The 21,755-nt window shown below is 41.5% G+C and overlaps 1 protein-coding gene across 1 annotated transcript; it reads left to right on the forward strand.

The window, feature by feature from the left end:
* The first annotated feature begins 8,287 nt into the window (after positions 1 to 8,287).
* On the forward strand, positions 8,288 to 9,454 carry LOC130017234 (non-histone chromosomal protein HMG-17-like). The gene has a single exon (XM_056107945.1). It carries the CDS (start codon positions 8,355 to 8,357, stop codon positions 8,625 to 8,627), a length of 273 nt encoding a protein of 90 aa, XP_055963920.1. The 5' UTR covers positions 8,288 to 8,354; the 3' UTR covers positions 8,628 to 9,454.
* Positions 9,455 to 21,755: the final 12,301 nt, after the last annotated feature.

Raw genomic sequence — 21,755 nt, forward strand, 5'->3', positions numbered from 1 at the left:
AGACCAAGACATGCAACTGCTTCACAAAGCACTTTCTATGGCAGCACAAGCTCTGAGCATCCTTGATCTGACCATGCCCTTCTCTTGCTTTTCTGTAGCTCTGTAGCACTGTCCTCCCGCTGCTCATCGATTTGCTCGAGCGGGCCCAGTAACATCTCCATTGTGAGACTTGTTGTGACTGTGTTTGGCATATCAAATACGTCACGGGGAGCTTGCCATACTCAGAATATTTTTTATCATAAATATGTGTTGAATTTTATCAACTCCCTTGTCTGTATATGTTGAGATAAACATAACATTTTTTTTTTGGTCTCATAAAATTGCTTTACAACACTATGTGTTATACTAGTACAGGTTCATACCTCTTTAAATATATGTCATCATGCCATACCCACCATCAAAATAGCAATGTCCTTCCAATAAAATCCACTATAACATTCCACCACCCCCAGCACTTGATCCCTACCCATTTTCTCTTCTGGTAACATCAGTTGAGCAGTCATAATCCAAGGGTTTGTTCTGATTTGTTTTTGTCTTTTCCTTTGCTTTGTTACTTTATATTCCAAATGAGGAAACTCATGCAGTATTTGTACTTTCTTTTTTGATGTATTCTGTTAGTATAATTCCCTCTAGTTCCATTCAAGTCGCCACAAATAGCAAGATTTCGTTTTAGTAACTTAATAGTATTCAATTCTCCATATATGTGTGTACATATATATGTATATATCTACCTGTATACACATATATATCTTCTATATTCACTTACCTATAATCAGCCATTTCATATCTTGTCTATTATAAATAGTGGTTCAATTAACATATGTAGCGGGTAGGGCATTTGCCTTGCATGCAGCCGACCCCGACGAACTGAGTTCGATTCCTCTGCCCCTCTCGGAGAGCCCAGCAAGCTACTGAAAGTATCTCACCCGCACAGCAAAGCCTGGCGAGCTCCCCGTGAAGTATTCCATATGCCAAACACAGTAACAACAAAGTCTCACAATGGAGACATTACTGGACCCGCTCGAGCAAATCAATGAACAAAGGGAGGACAATGAACAGTGTGCAGTGCATGTATCTTTTCTAATTAGTCTTATAATCTTCAGATAATTAGGAACTGAGTTATTAAATCACATGGTCACTGTCACTGTCCTCCCGTTGATTTGCTCGAGTGGGCACCAGTAACGTCTCCATTGTGAAACTTATTGTTACTCTGTGTGTCATATCGAATACGTCATGGGTCGCTTGCCAGGATTTGCCATGCAGGCTGAATACACTCGGTAGCTTGCTGGGCTCTCCGAGAGGGGTGGAGGACCGGATCAGCCACATGGAAGGCAAATGCCCTACCTGCTAAGCTATTGCTCTGGCCCAAATCACATGGTAAATCTATTTTTAATATTTAAGGAACCTTCTTTTTCTGGCTTTTTTGGGGCGTCACACCCGGCGATGATCAGAGGTTACACCCTACAGCGATGCTCGGGGGTCCATATGGGATGCCAGGGATTGAACCCAGGTCAGCTACATGCAAGGCAAATGCTACCTGCTCTACTATGGCTCCAACCCCTTTAGGAAACTTCTACTGTTTTCCAGACATTCATTTGTAATCCCACCAACAATGTATGAATCTCAAAACCACAGAAAACCAAAGCAAAGATATATAAATGAGACTGCTTCAAACTAAAGAACTTCTTACAACAAAAGAGACTATATTAAAACAATAAGACATCCTAGAGAAAGAGAAAACAATATTTTTTACAACATACATCTGCCAAAGACATACAAGATTCTTTGTATAAGCAAGATATGCAAAGAATTCATACAACACACCAGCCAAAGCAAATAACCCAATGGAAAATAACGGAACTGAGTAAACCTTTCTCCGAAAGTGGCAAATAGGCAAATGAAAAAAAAGTGCTCATCATCACTGATTATCAGGGAAATGCAAATAAAGCCTAAACCTAAAACAATGGCCTATAGGGCCTGGAGGGTTGGGTAACTGCCTTGCATGCTGCTGACCCACGTTAAATCTTTAGCACCTCATATGGTCCCCCAAGCACTGCCAGGAGTAATTCCTGTGTGCAGAGCTGGGCATGGCACAAATCTCCCCCACCCCCACCTCCCAAAAAGAATGGCCTATATCAAGACTAGAAACAGCAAGTGTTTAAATCAGAATGAAAACCACATAGTTTTCTATTCTAATGTGGTATGATTTGCATTACAATCATATTACTTAGTATTTGAGGACCAAGAAAGACAGGATTGTTATCTCAACAGGTTAAACCGAAGAGCAGTGGATAGCTGGCCAATGTACTATGGAGATTTATGTGATTGCCCTCTAGGATGTTCACACCAGACAAAATCACTAGAGTGCATGTCTAACACCACAAGATCTAATGACACATTTTTATAACACATTGCTGCAGTTCTGTTTTTCTTAACTGTCCTGATATTTGGAATATTAAAACCAATCTTGCCTCTCTAACCAATACAGATATTTTACTTTAAGCAAGTCATACTTCACTTAAGTACAATTCACAAATCACAAATCACAAATCATCCTGTTATTCGTCGATTGCCTCAAGCAGGCCCCAGTAACATCTCCTTCATCCTAGCCCTGAGATTATATTCAAGGCTCTTTAGGAGAATGAGACCCATCATTGTTACTGGTATTTGGCATATTGGGTACGCCACGGGGAGTTTGCCAGACTCTGCCGTGTGGGCAGGCTACATGCAGTAGCCTGCCAGTTTGTCCAAAGTAGGAATAAGATGTTATAATAAGATGTCGTGCGGCCGCACATGTACAATTATTTTAAAATTATTTAGATTATCTTGCACTCAAACTAAATTCATTTGAACTTTACTTAAGGTTTCTATCTGCTTGCACTGGTAGGAAATTCTTTCTTACTTCATCTTGCACCATGACCTCAGAAGATAACAGTTTCTTAAAACTAAAATTCTTGGTCCAGAGTGATAATACAGGGAGTAGGGTGCTTGTCTTGCATGTGGCTGACCTGGGTTCTATCCCCGGTACTTCATATGTCCCCCAAAGCCCACCAGGAGTGATTCCCATCGTACAAAGCCAGGAGTAAGCCATGAGTACAGCCAGGTACAGTGCCCCCCGCGAAATAAATAAATAAACAAATAAATAAAATAAAAGCTAACATATTCTGTCCATAGTGTCAGAGCTTTGAAAATATTCTTCTTTCGACTTAAAGTGACCCTTATTTTTGTCTTCCTACGTCTGGGACAGTTCTTTTCAACCTTCATGTCTGAGACTAATTTTCTTTCTAGAACATTTTCTAGAAGATCTGAAACTCTTCTCCACCACTAAGAAAGGGTCGATCGCTTCTCTGTCTTGCCATTCCTTTGCTCACATCATGCTCTAGCACGCAGATCCTGTGTTAGAATTTTTCTGTTACCCTTCTTAAGTTTTAAGTCTGTTTCTCATCTGTGGCTATGTAGGGCCCAACAAAACCCAACAGTGGTAGTCGGCTAACATTTATTGAAAGAATAAATGCTTCCTCCAATAAAAGTTTGGAGGGAGGAGGAAATGATAATATAGTAATCTATAGCACCAATAATACAATAAATTAATGCCTTCTTTGTTATAAGTTGGGAGAAAGGGAAACTAACTGCTATAATTACATTTTTGTAGAGCCATATAACTCAAGTAAACGCAAAACTTAGAGTCTTAAAACAACAACCAGTTCATTTATTTTGAATTCTGCAGCTTAGACAGAGTCCTGTAGAGACAGTCCATCTGCTCCATATGGCATCGGCTTGGGTAGTTGAGCTGAAGCTAGAGGATCCGTTTCTAAGATGGCTTCATTCACCTGACTGGCAAATTGTTGCTGTCTCTGCGAGGAGTTCAGCTAGGGACATTTTCTGGAGCTTGGCTTCTTATCTCTGGTTCTCTCCTGTGGCTAGGTTTAGAGTTCTAAGAATGTTAGTTCTCTTTTGGCCAACTAGTGAGTGACTTCTAGAGCACACAAGAAAAATTCTTCCAGGCCTTTTAAGGCTTTGGCCTAGAATTCTTCAACACACCACATTGGCTAAAACACCATATAAGGACAATCCTCTCCAAGGGGAAAATCAAAGGATATGCCATCCAGGGGCAAGAATATTAGGCGATATGGTTAAGGGAACACCAGATTAACATTCTATCATAGCGAGGATGTTACTATGTTGATAATAAAAAAAAAAACTTATGTCTGTTGAAGATGTTTGTTATGGTTAATATTTAGTGACATTTTTCTGAAATAAAAATATTTTAGGAAATATATTCCAGACCGTTTTAAATTCCAAGTTTGACGTACATTTAGTTACACATCAAATGAAAAGAAAAGGACTAACTAGTGTGACCTGTGCAAAATCAAGGTCCCAGACCCTTTTAATGCTAAATCATTATTGGTTTTGAGCCATCAAAGATTAGCTCAGAAATCGTTTTCCAAAAGAAATGGTTTAACACTGTTTATTGGACTTTTTAGAAAATATACAATTGCATTTGCATCCTTTAAAATATGTTTTGCACTAAACTAAATGTGTTCATGTTTTAACCTTATATACCCAAAAACTACTCAAGTCAAGTTCCTGTGATTTCTTTCCTCATAAGCTTGGCTTTCCCATCATCTTTAGTTTATATTAGCCTTTAATATGATCACTCTTTCATATGATCACCCAGGGAGACTGATGTAGGGTCTGGCAAAGTGCAAAAACATGAGTGGTGTCTGTTCAAAATAAAACTTTCCACTGCAATAATACTGTATAATAATAATAAAGAGATAAGAAATAATCTTACAGTAGGGTATATAACCCCCAGTGTGTGCCTAAGTTTACTCACCGTTCTATACTATGATTTTATTTTTTTCATTTATTTTTGGTTTTAGGGCCATACCATTTTGCTCAGAGCTTTCCTCTGACTCTTAGGTTCAGAGATCACTCCTTCAGGGCTCACCAACCAAATTTTGCTGCAGGGACTGAATCAGAACCAGCTGTGTGCAAGGCAAGTGTCTTCTCTACTGTACTATTTATCAGGTCCTGAACCATGCTCAATGAACACACATAAGAACCTGGTCCTGCTGTCTTGAAGCCCTCATCTACTCCCTCCCAAAGAATTTGGAATAAACCATACTAGGCCTGGAGAGACAATACAGGGGATAAGACCCCAGCACAACATCTGATTCCCCGAGCCCCACCAGGAGTAATCTCCGATAACCCCTGCATATAACCCAACTGCCTCCCAACCCCAGTTCCTCCAGAAAGGCAGGTCTTCGAGTATCCCACACTTTAGCACTGATATGGTTAGAAGCAACAAGAGCCAGTCATGGCCTCTTCAACTCAGAAAAATGCCTGCAAAGAAGTAGCCCTACACTGTGACAAGGGTAGATCAAGTAAACCCAACTGGGTATCAGGGTGAAGAAAGATCATCTTAGTCAGGGTGGCTGCGTACACTGTAGCAAAAGCAAGCATTGATTTGTTTAAGAAATGAATGATGTAAGAAGACACAGTACAATAGGTAGAGTGTTTGCCTGGTGCAAAAAAAAGAGAGAGAAAATATAATAATGAAGAGCTTAGGTCTGAATTTAGAATTTACTTGAATTCCTATTTCTAGGGATATGATCTTGTACCAGTGACTCAACCTCTCTGTGTCTCTACTTTCCAACATGTGCAATGGGGAAGATAAGAATACCTTAGAGGGCTGCAATGAGGAATAAATGAAATAAAGTTTGTAAAGCACTGAACAGAATGTGGATCATGGAGTAAGCACTCAATAAGTATTATTAATGCCATTCGACAAATTATTAATACTCTTTCAGTTGTTCAGAAGTGAATTAGTAAATATATAATTATTTAATGAAACTTAATGGTTGTTTTCTCTTTTCCATAATAACGTTCTTGAACCAGTCTTTTGTCATCCTGTTATCAGTTAGCAATTGATTTGAGTTAGAGGATAGGAGACGGAAGCAATTTAAGTCAATTTAAAGTGATGGTGACACCACTGCAACAAATTGTTTGGGAACAGTTGAAATCACAGAGAAGAGACTCCCTACCTATTAACAAATGAGGCCCAACTGAAAAACACTCATAGAATTCAACATGATAGTAATTTAAAGAGTTCACTGAGAAAATAAATAATAAATAGCAGGTAAGGCGTTTGCCTTGCACGCAGCCAACATGGCCGACCCGAGTTCGATTCCTCCGCCCCTCTCGGAGAGCCCAGCAAGCTACCGAGAGTATTCGATATGCCAAACACAGTAACAACAAAGTCTCCAATGGAGACGTTACTGGGCCCACTCGAGCAAATCGATGAGCAACAGGAGGGCCTTTACCTTTACCTTTTAAAAATTTTAATTAAAAACACATCATCATGGGGTTGGAGAGAGAGTACAGTGGGTAGAGCACTTGCCTTGCTCGCAGCCAACCTGGGTTCAATCACTGGCACCCCGTATGGTCCCTCAAGCCCCACCAGGAGTAAATCTTGAGTGTAGAGTAAGGACTAATCCCTGAGCATCACCAGGCATGCCCTCCAAAGTAAAACAAAATACAAGAAAATACCTTGTTGTTTATGATATTACATTTTTCACAAAAATCACAGAATCACAAATCATCCTATTATTCGTCGATTGCCTCGAGCAGGCCCCAGTAACGTCTCCTTCATCCTAGCCCTGAGATTATATTCAAGGCTCTTTAGGAGAATGAGACCCATTATTGTCACTGGTATTTGGCATATTGGGTACGCCACGGGGAGTTTGCCAGACTCTGCCGTGTGGGCAGGCTACATTCGGTAGCCTGTCAGTTTGTCCAAAGTAGGAATAAGATGTCATAATAAGATGCCGGAGCCCTGGTCGGGGCGGGAAGGAAAGCTGAACCCGCGCCCCTCCAAAAGGTCCCAGCGAGAGAGGACAGTCAGGCGCAGGGGCAGAAGACTGCACTATTCTCTTCCGGGAGCTGGTTTTTATAGTCTCTGAGTCTTGGCCGCTGATGGGATTACACGACGCCAGGGGGCCAGTTGGTGGGTGTGACCCCCGCCTACTGGAATTTGGAGGATCTGGGTGGAGGATGCTCGACTCCAATCCTAGTAGGCTTGGAGATCTCGGCCCCGGAACCCGCGTGACTTTGTCCCTCTGCCAGTACCTTCATGTGTGCGGAGAGTGGTCTCAGCATGGTGGTGGCTGGTCCTGGAGGTCTTTGGCTGCCGGAGCCCTGGTCGTGGCGGGGAGGAAAGCTCAACCCGCTCCCCTCCAAGGGGTCCCGGCGAGCGAGGACAGTCAGGTGCGGGGACAGAAGACTTTTTTAAAGCAGTAAAATTCTTTTTCAAGCAGTATACAACTGCGACTTCCTGTTTCCTTTGCAGACACAGTCTCTTCTGAATACCTACCATAACAAGTTAAAGATCACAAACTTAGACTAAAAAGATGTTCTCTAATATTGGGTCAGCTGCTATGAGGTTATCTGAACCAGTTCCAATATTTTAAGACAGCATAACTAGTACATTGAACTGGCCATCTAAATGAATGTACTGGTGCTATGTAATGATAGTTGGAGATCATCTGTAACCAGGGGGTAACCAGGACAGCTACCCCTTGAATAACTGATCACGATGACCCACATGTATGCCCATTAAAGGGAAGCCTTCTTGATTAGTATTTAAAAATGGCTGATTCTGGGACCAGAAAGATAGTACAGCATGTAGCATGCTTGCCTTGCATAATACCAATGTTGTGCACCCTATATGGTTACCCAAACCCGCCAAGAATAAACCCTAAGCCCTGTCAGTTTGATCATAAAACAAAATAAAAAATACTATACCATTCACACACTGTTTTGGAGTTATAGCACAGCTGTAGGGTGTTTGCCTTGCATGCAGCCAGCCCAGCCGAGCCGGGTTCGATTCCTCCGTCCCCCCCCCCCCCCCTTAGAGAACCTGGCAAGCTACCAAGAGTATCCCGCCCGGATGGCAAAGCCTGGCAAGCTACCCGTGATGTATTCGATATGTCAAACACAGTAACAACAAGTCTCAAAATGGAGACATTACTGGGCCAGCTCAAGCAAATCGGTGAACAACAGGAGGACAGTGACAGTGACAGTGACTCTAAATTCATAAAGTTTACAACATGAAACATTGGATTTTTGATATTCTAAGATCACAGAAAGCTCCCTGGTCAAATAGACATTAGTAGTTCAACATACTTTATTTCCCTCTTTTTCTTAATTTCCACATATAACTGCTCTCAGAAGTCTTGCCATGAAAAGTACTGTTGGGGAGCAGTGTGAAGAAGAAGAGGCGAGAACGACCCCTGGACCGACCAAAGCCCGCACCCCGCGTCCAGCGCCCATGTCCCGCTGCGGTCGCCACCATGCCCAAGAGAAAGGCTGAAGGGGATGCTGAAGGAGATAGAGCCAAGGTGAAGGATGAACCACAGAGAAGATCTGCAAGGTCATCAGCTAAACCTGCTCCTCCAAAGTCAGAGCCCAGGCCTAGAAAGGCCCCTGCCAAGAAGGGAGAGAAGGTACTCAAAGGGAAAAAGCGGAAGGCTGATGCTGGCAAGGATGGAAATAACCCCGCGGAAAATGGAGATGCCAAAACAGACCAGGCACAGAAAGCTGAAGGTGCTGGAGATGCCAAGTGACGTGTGTGCGTTTTTTGATAACTGTGTACTTCTGGTGACTGTACAATTGGAAATACTGTTTTTTATCAAGTTTTATAAAAATGCAGAATTTTGTTTTACTTTTTTTTCTTTTTTCTTTTTTAAAGCTATGTTGTTAGCACACAGAACACTTCATTGTTGTTTGGGGGGAAGGGCATAGGTCACTAATAGATGGTCTCCAAAACTGGATCACCATGGGGAAAAACAACTTTTCCCCCACTAGTTTTGAGAGACTTCCTCTTGATTTCCAAGAGGAGGGATTCCTTGACTTGACACAGTAGCCACCCTGGCACCCAACACCTTGTGGTGGATAAAAACTAAAATGTGTTTCTGTGCCCTGTCTCTCTCTCTCTGCCTTCGGCATAGACTTGACTCCCTTAACCCCAGAGAGACCTGTTAAGCCTGGACTCCCAAAAAGTGGTTACCAGGAGGTCAGGCCATCTGGACTTTGCAGTGCCCCAACTGAGACGGCAGCCCTCAAAAGAACGGTTCCTTTTTTAGATTGTGGCTCTTCAGATTGATCATTCTGCCATTTTTTTTTTCATTTCTTGAAAGTCAGGGTCAGCTTGTGAAAAGTTGTTAAACAACATACTAAATGTGAAATGTCAACCCTCACTCTAAACTTTCACTGTTCAGAGCATCAAATGAAGATGTCATTGGGTTTTATAGTGGCTTTCTGATTTTGGTAGTCCATTGAAGAAGGGAGTTTGAGAGTTATTGTATACTGTTAACGATTGTCTGCCCATGTCCTGCCTGAAATACCATGATTGTTTATAAAAAGTATCTTTAATAAAGCTGGATACAGTTTGGCTTGGGAAAAAAAAGTACTGTTGGGGGCCACACGCAGTGGTGATCAAGGCTTACTCCTGGCTCTGCATTCAGGGATCACTCCTAGCATGCTCAAGGGACCATACAGATTCTTGGGATCATGCCCAGGTGGGCTACATATCAAAACAAGCGCCCTACCTGTTGTACTATCTTTCCCAGTATAACTTTTTAAGAAAAGACTAAAATGTAAAATATTGCCTCAGCTGACCACTTTTTAAATAAAAAGAGGACTATTCTCTTTTTTTTTATTAACAGACGCTCAATTATAGTTGGTCTAACCAAATATGCTTTGGGAAATGTAACTTGTCTAATTTATCATTTCTCCTTTATTATAGTAAATTCAATATTGGATATTATAAAATGGCTTTGTTCACTCTCCTTCCTTCCAGTTTTTCTTACCTCTTTGGACCTTTCCCAAACCATAATGTTTAAAGATTTAACAAATAAAAATACAGGATACCAACTTATATCTAAATTTCAAACCAAAAGATGATATTTTTAATGCAAGAATATTCTAAATACTTTGAATGTTAAACATTTGAATGCAAGCATGTGTACTGTATTTTATTTGAAATCCTAAACTCAAACAAAATTAAAGCCATCATTAAGCAATTAATGGAGGTCAGACTGAATCAGTAATAAGCACATGAAAGAAACTCATTCAATTATTGCTAAATGTGTTCTTTTTGGTCTTTCAAACACCAAGAATATGGTGTGATTTTCAAGAATACTGCATCATTGGTATTTCTGTAATAACTTTAGCAATAGTAGTATAATAACTCAATTGCCCTGACAAGTGTTTCTCAACCGTTTTTCAGCTTTTCCCACTCCTGACCTTGTTTCCTTCCTGCCCAGCCCCATCCTACAGGTTGGCTTTCTTGTATCATCCCCATTTACACAACTTCACCTGTGCCCCCCTTGGAAAATCCTGTGCCCCCAGTTGAGAAACACTGACAGCCATAAAATCTTTACTCCAGTCTGAGCTCTTAATTTTACAAATAAGTGGGGTGAACCCTGAGAAAAGTGACTAGTCTTGCCTAGGAAATTCTCCCATAAAAAGCTGATCTTGAATTCTCCCAAGGTTAGAACCCAATCATGCTCTATTTATTGTTATTCCATGTCCTTTACTCCACAGGACCAAAAAAAAAAATCCAGAAAAAAAAGTTAATAATGGGTTATTTAAACATTCTAAATAATAGAATTAACTAAGTTTGCCATTTCAGTTAATAAAATCACAATGAAATTGGATATATTAAAATAAGTATAATTTTAAAATTATACTAGATCTTGTGTAATCTTTCAGAAAATATATATCTTTAGTATCTCAGTGCCCTATTAATTACTACAATGTATGAGTATGCTAAAGTACAGATTTAAAGAAAATTTCAGAGTGTCTTTTGTGTGTCTATGTGTTTCAATTACAATTTTTCAGGATATATATTTTTAAGTCATTAATAATAGCAAATGTTACTAGAAGAAATAATCAATCCCAGCAAAAATCACAAAGTACTACATTAAATATTGGTTATAAGATCAGAGCTCTGATAGGTTCCTTTTCTATATATAAAGCTGAAGAACTGTTAATATTTACAATAGATGGCATATCACTATACTATTAAAAAGAGGATTAAGTATGGAAAGCATCTACTAAAAGTCTCTAAAATATTGTTTTTTATTTCCTGGCTATGTCATATTTAATTACCGCACCACACAAATACCATTGTCTCCTCAGGTGCCTTGTAACTTAGACCGACAAAGAAGTGTGAAGCAAAGTCAATGAGAATTCCAGATTGGCCAATAATTTTTTTAAAAGAAACGTTCTTTATTAATTAATGAGTTCTTGTGTTATTTCCCCATAAGACAGATGTGCATATTTAAACATCAAGGAATTTATTAAGGACCAGAGAGATAGCACAAGGGCTAAGACCTCACCTTGCACATCGCTGATGCCAGTTTGATCCCCTGAGCAGTAGTGATCCCTGAGCACAGAGTCAGGAGTGATTCCTGAGCTCAGAGCCAGGAGTGATCCCTGAGTACAGAGCCAGGAGTTAGACCTGGCAACTTCTGCATGGTGACCCAAAAACAATAACAAAAATATCTTAAATAATTGAGAATAATGAGAGTAATAAAGTTACTAGGATTCAGTGTTCAAGCCTTACCTGTAATACCTATATATTTAAATCAAATTCCATAACCATGTCATATTGTGAAATGTGCATAACCTAACTCTCTTATCTCATCAAGCTGACACAATACAGAATCAATGTAATATCCCACTGGTTTCATTAGGAAATAGAGTCATCATTTCTCTTGAAGAAGTACTGAGAAAAAAACAGAGGTTGCATTGTATATTCTCCAAAAATTACATGTTTTCCTAACCTGGTGGCACAGGGGTCAGATTATTGTTAGATACCGGATCCATCTGGTTCATCTTAACAAGGCGCCCTCCATTCAAAATATGGTGATGGGAAGGTGCAATGGTGGTGAGATTGGTGTTTGAATATTAAATGTAATGAATTATTCTGAACAACTTTATATGTTTATTTTGTTTATGAAATATTTTATTCATAAATGTTTATTTATGGAACAAATAAACCCATGAAGGGTGGGCTCCCTTTAAAACTGCAGCTTCGCCATAAGTCATACAGATTATATGTGTGTGTTTGTGTGTATGAGTGTGATTAGAAAAAATTAGAGCTAGGGTGTCTTGTAAAAGTCACGATCACGATCACGACCATCCTGTCGTTCGTCGATTGCCTCGAGTAGGCCCCAGTAACGTCTCCTTCGTCCTAGCCCTGAGATTTTTTAAAAAGTGCCATATTCAAGGCTCTTTCAGGGTTAGGAGAATGAGACCCATCATTGTTACTGGTATTTGGCATATTGGGTACTCCATGGGGAGTTTGCCAGACTCTGCCGTGTGGGCAGGTTACATTCGGTAGCCTGCCAGTTTGTCCAAAGTAGGAATGAGATAATAAGATGTCTCCCGCTTCTGGGAGCTGGGTTTTATAGTCTCTGAGTCTTGGCCGTTGATGGGATTACACGACACCAGGGGGCCAGTTGGTCGGTGTGACCCCTGCCTACTGGAATTTGGAGGATCTGGGTGGAGGATGCTCAGCCCCGATCCGAGCAGGCTTGGAGATCTCAGCCCCGGGACCTGCATGCCTTTGTTCCTCTGCCGGTACCTTCATGCATGTGGAGAGTGGTCTCAGCATGGTGGTGGCTGGTTCTGGAGGCCTTCGGCTGTCGGAGCCCTGGTCAGAGCGGGGAAGCAAACTCAACCCGCTCTTCCCAAGGGGCCCCGGCGAGGACAGCCAGGCGCGGGGGCAGGAGACTCTGCGCTGTTTCTAAAGTCACCCTAAGCGTTTTCAGGTGTGTCCTTGAAGGTCCCCAAGTACTACCAGAGTGGCCCTAATACATCCTGGCAGCAGAGTTATGCATCCTGTAGGCCCAGCCTTGAACCGCGAGGCCCAGCTAGTTAAGTATTGCTGGGAGTGACCCCTAAGTCCCCTAAGTCCCCTGAGCACTGCTTGGAAGTCTCCAAACCCTTAATAAAAGTTTATCATATTTCATATTTTTGTTATTAAAGTCATTTGCTATGGGCTTTCTCACCCAAACAGGGTAAGGTGGATATAAAAATACGTCCAGCTTTCATGCCTCTCAAAAAGACTTCACACGCTGTTCAGATTGATGCTGTGAAAGGAAATGAGATTTTGGTCCCTGACCCCTTATGTTCACAAGCTAAGGAACTCGGCTCCTTCCATGTTGATCCTAATGTATTCAATTACTTGTATCACTCACATATGATACAGTTAACTACTTGGCCATAAAAAGAGAGTTTACCCAGAGGCAAATTATAGGTCATGTGAAATATTAAGGTAAACATAAATATTTACAGAGCTGGGGAGAGAGTGTAATTGTGTACCTGGAGACAGATGTTCCTGACTCTAGCACAAGTCAGGTCCTTTGTGTTTTGTGATAAGGAACCATTATGAAAAGAGGCGCAATGCCAAATAAGGAAGGAAAAGTCACCACAATTAAGCTTTCATCTGGGTACTGACTGGTAGGTCTCCTTTCAAGTCACTGGTGTTCTAAAAAAATAATAATATATATATTCCTTTTAAAGTATGATTTGTACACACCTTACATACTATGTATTATATATCTTCAAAATCTTTGGTCAAAAGATCAGGCTTAGAATTCTGTGTTAGAATTCTGGTTTCCCCTGTACTAACAGAAGAAAGTCATTTGCCCCTTAGGAAACTTCATGTCCCCATTCTATTATTTAAGACAATGGTTGTCATCAAGATTGAAGAAAATTTATATATATATGTTCAACAAACAGAAGAAATGTAATTATGAAGTTACATAGAATTATTTGTCTGAAATAGGCCTGATATGTGAAGCCATCTGTGCATAGTCCCTTTGTTTTGTTTTTGTTTTAATTTGGGGGGGCATACCTGGTGGTGCTCAGAGCTACTTCTGAGTCTGTGCCCAGGGTTCACTCTTCTTGGTGCTTAGGGAATCATATGTGATGCCTAGGACAGAACTTGGGTTGACTGTGTACAAGGCAAGCGCGTTACCCATTGTACAATCTCCTGACAGTTTTTCTGGAATTTAGGTCACTTCCAGAAAAAGCAACAATTGAAAGTAAATGATATACCCCCCCCCCCAGAGAACCCTTCAAATGTCAATTACTATGCTTTCTCTTTTAGAATATGATAAAGACTGATACATCTAATTCTTGGGATTGACAGGGCTGGGGGAGAGCGAGTAGTGAGTTAGGAGGAGGTAGGTCCTCTATGATTCATCTTGGTACTGCCAAGTCAGATGATAAACTGCAATGGCAGGATTTTTCCCCTTATACTTGGAGTTTGTTTCCATTTGGCAAGGCACTTGATTATGGTTATATGGTAAAGAAGACTGGCTGTGCTTTGGATAGCAAATAGTGGCACGCAGTAAGGGTGGGATGGGGGAAGGAATCTCCTAGGTTTATATTTTGTGTTTTGGTATGAAAAAGGCCAGTTCTGGCTTGTGGTAGTCATTGGGTGTGGGGAAGAAGTGTTGCTGAAATCCAAGAGCTCTGGGCAATTCTGAAGAAGAACAGAGAATTTCCTGAGAAAAAATTCACTAACCAGCGAGGGGATCAACTGATGCCTTGGGGAGGATGGCTTCACTGGGCTGGGGAGGAAGATGGCTTTCCTAGGACTTATGAGCAAGTGCTCAGGAGCTGTTAGTGGAAGTGGCACTCAAGCAGCACAGGTATTGCCAGGAGCAAGCCAAGCAGGAGCCGATGAAGAGATGGCCTCCGTGCTTCTCCTTGAGGGCTGGGGAATCGCGGCAGCATCTCCTCTGCCTTACACAGTGTTTTTGAATGGCCTCGTACCCAGTCTGTTTTCATACAAGTAGTGGGTATGGTTTTTTTTATGAGATGTTCCCACACACATTTATCCATTCAATGTTCATAACAACTTTTTAGAAAGTTATTGTTTTCCTTCTCATTTTATGTATGTGCCACAAAGATACAGTGGGTTAGATATCAATGAAGAATTAAATGGCTAATTATAAGAATGGCCTTATAATTAGCCTTATAATTAGGGCTGGAGCGATAGCACAGCGGTAGGGCGTTCGCCTTACAAGCGGCCAACATGGCCGACCCGAGTTCGATTCCTCCGCCCCTCTCGGAGAGCCCAGCAAGCTACCGAGAGTATTCGATATGCCAGACACAGTAACAACAAAGTCTCCAATGGAGACGTTACTGGGCCCGCTCGAGCAAATCGACGATCAACAGGAGGGCCTTTACCTATTTACCTTTACCTATAAGAATGGCCAAAATACAATTCCATATTCCTACTCTTTCCCATGCCCTTTCCTACCTTTAAACTGCCTTGCTTTTGTCTTTTTTTCACTTTCTTTTTTTTTTTATTTCTTTATTGAATCACCGTGGGAAAGGTTACAAAGCTTTCAGGTTTAGGTCTCAGTCATGCAAATATCAAACACATTTCCCTTTACCAAAACTTATTTTTTACCATGAAGAACCCCAATAAAACCCCACCCCCCACCCCTCCCAGTCCCTGTGGGGCAGATGAATTCTAGTTAACACTCTATCTGCTTTGATTAGATTCATTGTTTCAATAAAAGATTCACCACTATTATTTAGAGTTTACCCCCCCCCCCCAAATCAGACATGCTGAAAAAACATTGTGAAGTGATTTGCTTTCTACAGCTGGGTTCAAGAATTAAATGTTGGTTTTGGATTTCTGCTCTTTTACCTATTGACCCTGGAAGTATTTCTACTGAAAGTCAGATAGTTAAGAAATTGGTTTCTGTGCACTGGAGACGTGGCCGTGCTGGAGAGCCGCTAGTGGGGGGGGCAACTGGTGGCCTCGGTAGGGCGTGAAGGGCGGACCGAAACGCCCCCCTTCCCATGAGGTTTTAGTCGCCCCCACTACCCCGGCTCATACCTGCTGTCCACAAGGCTCCCATGCGGCCGCCATCTTTCTTTCCAGAGAGGAGAAGGCGACTGGGGCAACACCCTTTCCCCTCTGGACAGACCTGATGGCCTGGATTAACGCATAGTCCATTCACTTTTCTGCTCCAAGCTGCCGGGTTCTGCATTAAGTCCTTGTGCTTCTGGGGCCGTGGCCGTGCTGGAGAGCCGCTCGTGGGGGGCAACTGGTGACCTCGGTAGGGCGTGAAGGACGGACCGGAATGCCCCCCTTCCCATGAGGTTTTAGTCGCCCCCACATCCCCGGCTCATACCTGCTGTCCACAAGGCTCCCATGTGGCCGCCATCTTTCTTTCCAGAGGGAGGAGGGAGGAAGGGACCAACACCCTTTCCCCTCTGGGCAGACATGATGGCCTGGATTAACGCATAGTCCTTTCACTTTTCTGCTCCAAGCTGCTGGGTTCTGCATTAAGTCCTTGTGCTTCTGGGGCTGTGGCCGTGCTGGAGAGCCGCTCATAGGGGGGCAACTGGTGACCTCGGTAGGGCGTGAAGGGCGGACCGAAATGCCCCCCTTCCCATGAGGTTCACTTTCTAAATAATGAGAAACAGTTTTTTTTAATGAAACAGCTGATCAGGCCTTAAAGATAAATAGCCTTAAAGACAAATCTTGTCATTTATATTTAATTAGGCTAAGTTGAAGTGCAGCATTTTTAAATATGAGGAACATAGCTTATGGCTAAAACAATGTCAATGTCCTTTTCACATGCACATTTTTAGTAAAGAATTGTATAATTTAAATGAAAGATAAATGCTCTGCATTGTCTTTCTTCTTTTAGAAATATGGCATTCACATTTTCTAGTTAGTAATAGCAACCTAAACAAAATCAGAAAGATGACACTAAAAATGGTTTTCCTAACACTTCTTAAACATGTTGAGCTAGACCAGTTTAAAACAAACACAGTTTGTCAGAATGAAGAATGTAGACAGAATTGCAGAGTGTGCAGTCACTTTAAAAAAAAAAACTCATCTCAACAGAAAACCAAACAAACGGATCTATATGAAAAGAATTATACGCAAACCTGCACAAATGCATGCTGTAAGCAATCCATTCTCCATTTCCAGTTCATAGCATATTATTCATTAGTGCCCAATAAAATAACACCTCCAAGATAAAAAAATTTTTCTGCCTTCAACAAGCTGCAACACAAACCCCACAATATTTGATGCCTCTATGTTTAAATGGGTAATCATATTTCAAAAATAGGATCAATTAGATTAGTCTGTATATTCATATACACATATCTTTCCATGTATATGCACACATATATTTTCATGTGTGTATATATATATGATGCTTTAAAAAGTGCTAAAACTCCTCCTAAGGAAAAAAATCCAGATCAACAATACTTGCGATTACAAATCAAGACTAAGATTTAATTTCCACTTTTAGCTTTTAGGCAAAGGACATCTCTTTCAATTTGCTATCCAGTCAAAACACCTCCAATTTCCCAAGAACAGTGCATGTACCATTGAAGATTCTGAGACATTAGGAGCTGGTTTGAATGAAACTGAGCTGGCATCATCCCCAGGGAGTCAATACCTCACCCAAATGGAAAAAAGGGACCTATCTCTGCCAGAGATTCACGCACATCTTACCTTTGGTACTGGGTGCCTGATGGTGGGTTTTGCACGTTGTTGCATCGCTGTCTTTCCTGATTAGCTGGAGGCACGCTCGCCTCGGCCTTTTGGGTTCACACTTCAGACTGACATCAGAGGTAGACACCAGAGGTAGAATCTAGAGTCTCAGTTCTTTGGGGAAACTGGCACATGCACAAAGACCCAACAAAGCTACTGATCTAATCTAGGTGCTCAAAGGCCTCAGTGCGGCTCTGTGGCCCAAATGTTCCGCTCATCAAACGCAAATGTTTGGCATTTTCTTAAAGCCCAGAGTCTTGAAACAATGAACCAGCATTTGGTATGTGTCACGGGCCACTCCAGTTTTTAGAGCACAGCAAAGGTGGAAAATGAGAGTTTGCTAACTCCAGGCGTCCGCGCGCAGGACAGCTGAGACTTAAAACGGGCTGACGCGGGAGCTTCTTCCCTTTTACTTCTTCAGACGAGGTAAAAACTTTTCTTTATAACTTATGGGATTCCCCACCCAAGATAATTTCTTGGTAGCGAATAACAGCAGCAAATTTTGCACCCAAGGAGGAACAAAAACCGCCTCTTCTTCGGCAGCACCTGGCGCGGCCGGCTTGGGGCTGGTAGGGCGCGTCTGAACTGCGTCTGCGCTGATGCGTGGTCCAGGCTGGCGATTCCCTGGCCGTGTGCAGGCCCTGGAGCTGGGTTGGCCGTTACTCACGGACGAAAACCAAACTTGTAGAATAAGGCTGAAACTAACCTCTGTGTGGGTGGTCTTTGTGAGTACTTAGTATGATTCTTTATGTAAGCCCCAAAAATATGCTCTTTAAAACTATCGGAAATGTATAGAGAAATGTTGACAGTTCGTGATTGGATCGAAAGTAACGTTACTTGAAAGTTGTGTCTCTTTTGTGATAGGATCTCAGAACATAATTTCGAGAAAATGCTCAAAACCCGGGAGTAGAAAATGAATATTTAAGTATAAAACAGGTCGTAGATATAAACAGATACTTAAAGAAAATGTATGGAATAGAAATAAGCACAGTAAAAATACTGTTGGACATCATGAATCATTTTGGAACTGCATAATGTAGCAGCAGTGAGTTGTCCCTATAAAACAATTGAATCATTGAATTTTTTAAATTGTGACAATATCAAATGTTGATGAGAATGCGGAAAAACTAGATCTTTCTTATATTAATGCCTATCACTCAAACATATCTTGACAATTTCTTCGCATCTGACCCAGCACTCACAGTCTTGGAAATTATCCTAAAAAAATTAAAATGTTTGTTCATATAAATACCTAGACAATTATTTATGAAAGTATTATAGCAATGGTAAAATACTGGGAACCACTCAGATACCCTGAAATGGATACATAAATTAATAAGTTCTGATGCAGCCATAAGATAGAAATGCATTCCATCTCCAAAGATAGCATAGCCCCATTGAAATGAATCTGAAAAATCACATAATCTACTGCTAGAGAACAGAATAATAATTGGTGGGGAGAGGCAAACGCAAAGAGGTAGAATTAGGGAGTCCTTTTGTGATCAGGGAACTGTACTGTAGTGTCTGAATTGTGGAAATTATCTTATTAACCTGTTGCATTGTAGCACTGTCCTTGCGTTGCTCATCGCTCAAGCGGGCACCAGTAACGTCTCCATTGTGAGACATGTTGTTTCTGTTTTTGGCATATTGAGTACATTACAGGGAACTTGTGCAGGTGAGAGACTCTCAGTAGCTTGCAGGGCTCTCTGAGAGGGGCAGAGGAATCAAACCCGGGTCGGCTACGCGCAAGGCAAACATCTTACCTGCTGTGGTATCACTCCAACTTGTAAATTTGATAAATATTTGAGGTGTTCCAGCAAATACCCCCTAAAAAAAATTCGCAGCTGAAGTCCCCATTTCAAAGGCCTTGCAGGCTGAGACCCTTCTTGCTAAAATAATCAGCTGTAACCAGAGGCCTCACCATTGCCCCGTTCTGCCCCAGACTTCCTAGAACTGGTGCAGGCACCCCTACCTTATCAGTTTGGCCCAGCAAAACATGCATTCTGTGGTTTTGTTAGCCAAATTCTTAGAATTGACCATGCTGCTTCCTTTCCAGAATAGGCTACCGTTACATGATTGGCTCAGAACATTTTGTAGTTGATCCGAATTACCATAGGTATTTCTTATACTTTTTTATTCAATTGGCTTAGAATAATTTATATGTAATGTGCTTTCTCCCCCTCCAAATTTGGTACATGTCCCCAGGACTAAATAATCTTTAGAAAAAAGAATTTTCCCACTGAAGCACCCAAAAGTTATGCTATAGAAAGTGTTCCCTGGGGCTAGAGCAATAATAGCACTGCGAGAAGGGCGTTTGCCTTGCACGTGGCCAACCCGGGTTCGATTCCCAGCATCCCATGTGGTCCTCCAAGCACCGCCAGCAGTGATTCCTGAGTGCAGAGCCAGGAGTAACCCCTGAGCATTGGCTGGTTGTGACCCAAAAAGCAAAAAAAAAAAAAAAGAAAGAAAGTGTTCCCTAAGACTGCCAGACAGACCTCTTTCTCTGGAAGTCCCACTGTGTCAATCAAAAGAGTGCACTATCTCTCTCCAATAAACTTTCTTTGCTATAGTAATTTCTTTTACCACGCCATGTCTCAGACCCAGCGATGGGGTTTGAGAACCTCCCCCTAAGTCTTTGATATCTACCATAACAAGTTATTAACAGTTTATGGCAGGGGCAAGATAAACATCTCAAGGGCCCAGAATTTGATTTCTCAAAGGCACCAGCACTACATGACCCCCAAATACCACCAGGAATGAGCACTGAATTAGGAGTAACTCCTGAGTCCTGCAGGATGTGACCCACCCCCCCCAAAAAAAATAATGTTACACCACTTTTATTTAGCAAAACCCTGTAAGTGTTGAAATGCAGTGTTAGTTTGATTAGGCTTGTGTATGTAGTTTTATATTTATTAAAAGCAAATAGTATTGTTTTATTAGCAAGCAAAATGTTAGTGAAAAAATGTGGGTGATTTTATAAAAAGAAGATATAAGTGATTTAGGGGCTTATTTGCTTTTGTTTCCTTTCCTATTGCCAAAGTTTAGACTATACTCCTTGCTACATATTCCTTTTTTTTCTTTTTGGGTCACACCCGGTGATGCTCAGGGGTTACTCCTGACTCTGCACTCAGGCCATGCTCTGGGGACCATATGGGATGCTGGGAATTGAACCCGGGTCGGCTGCATACAAGGCAAACGCCCTACCTGCTACGCTATTGCTCCAGCCCCCACATAGTCCTTTTTTCAAGTTTTCCAGAGTCAAGGTTTTCTTTCATGCGTTAATTTTGGAGACTACTTACCACGACTGTGGCTACCTCCTCCTCATATCATTTCCCATGTTTGGAAGGATTTCCTAAGACAGTAATTTTCCCTCTGCCATGTCTGAATGAGTGATCATACAGATACATTTTCCTGGATATTCTTCCAGTCAGTTTCCATAATTTAGGCATGTTACAGGATAGTCCTGTGGTAACTCTTTGTTCTTTACACCTGATGCGTGAAGCAGCTTCTGTAAGACCTACGAAGAATGGGCCTCTGCATGTGGGGAATGCCAATATCAGAAGGGTAACCTGCCACCTAGAATCTCTGTCCAGGTGTCTCTCTGGTTTTGGCAGCTGGAGTGTGTGTGTGCATGCCATTTAACTCTCTATAACAAAAACATGAAAGAAACTGAGAAGATGGTCACATCAAAAATAGATTCATGATAAAATGACCTTGGCATAGGCGTACCCTGACTCTAATGTAACTGTCAAAAATCTCATCGAATCGCTGATTTGACATGACTTGGTTTCCTCATCTAGAAATGGTCTATGATACTGATCATCTAACTTACTGATTGCTGTGGGGATTAATTGAGAAAATGTCTTTAAACCTCCCAGCCCGTGGCTTGCCACATGTGAGGGCTGCAGTCCATGCTGATTCCCATTTATTTTGAGTTTACCCTAGTTCTTAGCCCCCGGGGCAGTTTGAAAATAAATGGTTTGCAATAAAGAGGACTGATTGCTAAGAGTGAACAAGGTTAATTAACTTTTACCAAGAAATGTGTTCCTAAAAAGAATTATATTGACTAAACCTTTCAAAATGAAATCACTATTAAATAGACTAAGGAAAGTCAGTTTTATGCCAAATGTATCTGTCTTGA

This window comes from Sorex fumeus, unplaced genomic scaffold, assembly GCF_029834395.1.
Source record: "Sorex fumeus unplaced genomic scaffold, SorFum_2.1 ptg000183l, whole genome shotgun sequence".
NCBI classification, from domain to species: domain Eukaryota; kingdom Metazoa; phylum Chordata; class Mammalia; order Eulipotyphla; family Soricidae; genus Sorex; species Sorex fumeus.